This window comes from Nicotiana attenuata, unplaced genomic scaffold, assembly GCF_001879085.1.
Source record: "Nicotiana attenuata strain UT unplaced genomic scaffold, NIATTr2, whole genome shotgun sequence".
Taxonomy (NCBI): Eukaryota; Viridiplantae; Streptophyta; class Magnoliopsida; order Solanales; family Solanaceae; genus Nicotiana; species Nicotiana attenuata.
Genome location: NW_017671394.1, coordinates 62632 through 68156, shown reverse-complemented (window position 1 = coordinate 68156; position 5525 = coordinate 62632). Strand labels below are relative to the sequence as shown.

The 5525-nt window shown below is 36.1% G+C and overlaps 1 protein-coding gene across 1 annotated transcript in view; it reads left to right on the top strand.

Annotated features, from left to right (window-relative positions):
- Positions 1-661: 661 nt before the first annotated feature.
- The window catches only part of LOC109208025 (ethylene receptor-like), a gene marked incomplete in the record, with an annotated part of 10425 nt that continues 5561 nt past the window's right edge, over positions 662-5525 (top strand). Inside the window, 3 exon segments of the mRNA XM_019371024.1 lie at positions 662-915; positions 2389-3163; positions 3278-3336. Of these exon segments, the coding sequence (XP_019226569.1) occupies positions 2437-3163; positions 3278-3336 (786 nt within the window).

The window sequence follows — 5525 nt, the reverse complement described above, 5'->3', positions numbered from 1 at the left end:
TTGCCGGGGGCGCTGCATATTTAATGGATGTAGGTGGTTCCTCAGCAGACGGCTTTGATCCTCGTTAGCAGCTTACCCTCGCGGATTTTGGTAAGCCCTATTCTGCTCTGGGGCCTTATATCACTTGATATCGTACATTGTGTTTTGAGGTATAGTGGGGGCCTTGTCACCGACACTTTCATGTTACTATTTTATTTCACTTAGAGGCTCCGTAGACACGCTGTGGGTGGTGTTCGATCTGGGGTAATGAACTAGAAATGTTGTAGTTTACAAACATGTTTCCTCTCGTAAATATGAACTTGTAATATTTTGAAAATTATAAATGAAGCTTCTATAAGTAATGGAAAAAGGATGTGGTACACTTTACTCTTCATATGTCTATTTCTTGTTACTCATTCTTAAATTGTTCATGGGTAAGATTGGTAGAAGGCATTAAGTAGGCTTGCTAGACTGGGATATCTCGGTCGAGCGTTGGTCGCGCTACTCAAGGTCGGGCGTGATATTAATATATAGTTTATATATATCGGCTAGAAAAAATAAATAATAAATTCAGCCAGCTATACGATTCCAATTTTATTTTTAATAGCAATTGGATGAATTTTATTTTTTGATAAATTCATCCCATTTAAGCTAGCAGAGGACCAAAAGAGCCATTTGCGGCAAATGTCTTTTTAACTAATAAGATATGAAAATTATTGTTCGACATTAAAACCTCCATTAGTGGGGTTTTTATGATGTCACTCAATTTGACTAATTTGAGCACCGAATCTAAACGGTTGATTTTAACCTGATGGCGGATGACTTAACTCTGCGTAATTCGGCATAATAGGTGGGAGACTAAAAAGAGGTATCATTTCCTCTCCATCTGTGTCTCCGGCGACTTCGTCGGAATCTCTTCTCCGGCGTTACTTAGTTGTAAGTTCTTTCTCTATTCGCTTCTCTGTTTCTTACGTTAGAGTAACCCTAATACCTTCACCGTAATTTTAGTCCACGAATACGAATTGCGACGTGGCTTGCTATATTCCTCTATTTTTACTAAGTTTTTTTCTTCTTTGTTTCTTAAAAACAAATTTACGAAGCTAATTATACTTCAGGTTTGATAAAATAATTGTGCCTTGAAGTTGTGATGTTGCAGTAATCTGCTTTTGAGTGTTAATCATTAATTTTCCTCAACGTTTCGAGACTAACGAAGTAAATATTTATTACTGAATTATTGGTTTTTAGTTATTGGGATGGAAGTTAATAAAGTTGAATCCTTTTCCCAATCCATTAATTTTTCAACCTTTTGAGGAATAAAGATAACATTTTTAATTACTTAGTTGTTGGTTTTCAGTTGTTGGAATGGAAGTAAAACAATTTGATTGATATTCCCCATGATCTTACTATTCGGACCTCAATTTTTGTTCTCTAAGCATTTTAAATCAATTTATTTAGAATATTGTAACAGATGCTAAGCTCACTAAGCTCAGCAATGGTGAAAGATTCTGGAAAGAACAGAGTAAAGAGAAGAAATTAGAGTGTAAGAGAGAGAAGCAGAGAAAAAGAGAGAATATTCATTTAGCGTAATCTCCCACTCTGTTACAGCTCGTACAAATACAGCTAAGAATGCAAATACTGCTAACACGTGTCCTAGACTATAAAGGACATACAGAAACTTAGATGGACCTAATTGACATAAAATAATATCAACTTAAACCATAAACTGAGCAAAAGTGTATCCTCTAATCTCTCATTAAACAACTCAATAACTAACATTTCTAATATCATCTTCACTCGTTACAAATATAAATCCTAAAGCAAAATCAGCTATCCGAATAGGCTCCAGTTTTTGTCGCAGAACTTGATAATTGAAGATTTTAGAAGTGGGGAGTAGTGGAATAGGTTGTTGAGAATGAGAAATGAGGGTGGTGTACCCTTTTTTTGTGGTGCAGCATTTTCTCATGGCACATTAGTGAAGAGCCGACAGTCGCGATAATGTTTACGAGCCAGTTCCTCTTCTGTTATAATAACTACATCATATATACTTATCAAAATAATGATAGTAATTATAATCATAACTAATTATATTATTTCATCATTTGTGAAAAACTATTGAAAAGAGAGTTTCACTGGATGATGTATGCTCCGTTAATGGACTTCAGACACAACTTTTTGCGGGAGGCCATCCTGCTTGTTTCGTTCGTATCTATACGTATTAATCACTATGTTGCTACTAAAAAAGTCTTTTCTTTTTAAATGTATATGTGAGCAGTGTTAATTTTGATTTTGGAGCTATATGCACTAAGTTTTGAGAATAACTTTGTTGATGTATTAGTATTTTCCGCAGCTATTTAATCCTTCAGATTCTAAATCCCTTTCCTTTCATGAATTGATGTCCTTATGCTGCAGTGCTGTCGATACAATAGAGAGAGTGATTTATTGAGGTGATTGTCCATCATGGATTGTAACTGCTTTGATCCACAATGGCCTGCTGATGAGTTGTTAATGAAGTATCAGTACATTTCCGATTTTTTCATTGCAGTTGCTTATTTCTCTATCCCAATCGAGTTGGTATACTTTGTCCAGAAATCGGCAGTTTTTCCGTATAGATGGGTGCTGGTGCAGTTTGGTGCTTTCATAGTTCTTTGTGGAGCAACACATCTTATCAACTTATGGACATCTACCGCCCATACAAGGACTTTGGCAATAGTGATGACTACCGCAAAGGTCTTCACTGCTGTGGTATCATGTGCAACTGCTCTCATGCTTGTGCACATCATTCCGGATCTATTAAGTGTCAAAACTAGGGAGCTATTCTTAAAAAACAAAGCAGCAGAGCTTGATCGTGAAATGGGTCTTATTCGGACACAGGAGGAGACGGGTAGATATGTTAGAATGCTAACACATGAAATCAGAAGTACTTTGGATAGACATACTATTTTGAAGACTACACTTGTTGAGCTTGGAAGAGCACTGGCACTGGAAGAGTGTGCATTGTGGATGCCAACTCGTACTGGACTGGAGCTTCAACTTTCTTACACTCTTCGTCATCAAAATCCAGTTGGATTTACAGTACCTATACAACTTCCTGTAATTAATCAAGTTTTCAGTACAAATCGTGCTGTTAAAATATCACCAAATTCTCCCGTCGCAAGGCTTCGACCTGCTGGGAAGTACATGCCAGGTGAGGTGGTTGCTGTCAGGGTCCCCCTTCTGCATCTCTCAAACTTTCAGATTAATGATTGGCCTGAACTTTCTACGAAGCGCTATGCTTTGATGGTTTTGATGCTTCCTTCAGATAGTGCAAGACAATGGCATGTCCATGAATTGGAGCTTGTTGAAGTGGTAGCCGATCAGGTTTGAATATTTCTTTAATACGTGATGTAATATCTGATAGCTCCCCTTTTGACAATGATGTTCAATGCTAGATTGATTTTGGTTTAGATATTACATAAGAAGAGCTACGGAACCAATCTTAATGAGTAATTAATTGATGCAGTTTCATCTGCACTGATTATCTTCATAAAATTATTCCTCTTGATTCACATCCTTTAATAAATGCTTGGGCTGAATTTTTTATCTTTTCCTGAAATAGTTAAATATCGTCTATCATTTATGTCACTTTTGAAATAGACTGTGCCAATGAAGCCGGACTACAAAATCCGAATAATCCAGTGGCTGATGGGATGCAACAAGAATTAACTGCTAAATCATGATGCTGTGACTTTCAGATTGTTGCTTTCCTTGATTGCTTTTTGCTGGATAGGGTGCCTGCGCTGTGTGGTTGCTTACATAATTGTCTTTTCAGTCATTACAACTTTTGTCCACGGGGAGAGAAAAGCTGGGGAGAAATATGAACGATGGTTATATTAATTATAAAAAATAAATTCTAATGGGTTTATTCAGTGTGTCATAGCAGATTTTGTTTTGGAAGGACTGTATGTCTCCTTCGCTTTTGGTTCCTCCATTACTTTAAAAGGTGAAAGCAAACAAAAGCACTGAGGTCTATTAGGCCTTTAAGCGAAAAAGGGTAAATATAGTAAGGATAATAACCATAAACATAAACAACAATTGTATGACTAAAGAATTGAAAAGATTACAGTCAAGTGAAATATTTGTTATTTAGTGTCGCCCTCAAGAAAGAATTTATTGGTGATGAGATTCACACTGTAGCCCCTTAGTGCATATGTACTGAAGCGTGGTATAAGCAAGGAAAAGCACTCAGCTTGTTTTGCACCTAGCTCTTAAAGATAGCACTCGACAAAACTGTCTTCCACGACTTTTATGCTTTATTAGCTTTTTTTTTTTTTTTTTGGGAGGGGGGATATGTGCGTAGAAGAAAAGACGCGTGAGATCTCTTCCGGAGGAGTTTTTCTGAAGGAGCAGTTCTCCATCCCTCAGTTTTCCTCCCCCCCCCCCCCCTCCCCCCTCTTTATTCCTAGTAATTCGAGAAAATAAATGAAAAAAAAGAAATTAAGTATAAGAAATTGAGATTAACATTTTCGCTATGAATTTCCTTGCTATAATAGAAGTTTGTGGAGTGATTGTAGTATCCTTAAAAGTGGATAAGTTCAAGCTTCTAGTAGACTATGATTAATTTATCAACTAGGGCTCGACTGAAAGCAGCTCTCCTTGTGGGACTCGAATCCATAATTTCCTTATTAGAAGTCAGGAGCCTTATCAATTAGGCCATGGGCGGTCTTGCATAAGGATGAGGCTGCCTGTTATGGGTTTCAATACACCTCACTCAACTACTAAACCCCTTTGAATATTCCTCCGCGGCTTTCAGACTTAGGTTTAATATAAATATCCTTCTCTTTTTCTTTTTCTTCTAATTTGACTTTTAGCACATCAAGAAACTACATTGGTGTTATAGATTTCAAGGCATGTAGAAATGCATGTTAGCCAAGAGGAAAAGAGAGAGTAAATTTCACAGATGGTCATTTAATTATGACTTTTTTTCACCAAAGTCATATAACTTTGTTTTCTCATAAATAATAATCCCATTAAAATAGGAATGACCCAACCCGACCCGACTCACCCGACCTAATCCCCATATATAAAAATTATTTCAGCACGACATGTCTATCAGTATCTCATGCATTCCAAACTAAGTTTTTTGTGGGGGAAGAATTTATTTTTAGTATATATATATATATATATATTATCGGCTATTATTTTTTGGAGTGGCTACAAATATATATTTCTCCTATTTTAATTGGATTATTATTTATTAGATTGAAAATAAAAAACGAAAAAACGTGAAATTAGAAAAACTACTCTAAGATATGTTTTTTGGTCACTATGATTTTTATGTGAGTTAGTGAAAGTTTTATTATTTTTGCGTGAGAAAACAGAGTTATATGACTTTGGTGAAAAAAAGTCATAGTTATATGACCATTAAAGAGACCAAAACTCTAATTTCTTTGTAAGTTTGGAGCACTATGTTTGTGTATTTGAGAAAACTAATTTAATTTGATAAATCTATATGGTCATTATTGTGGAAAATGATGATCATAATTAACCCCCCCCCCCCGCCCCACCAC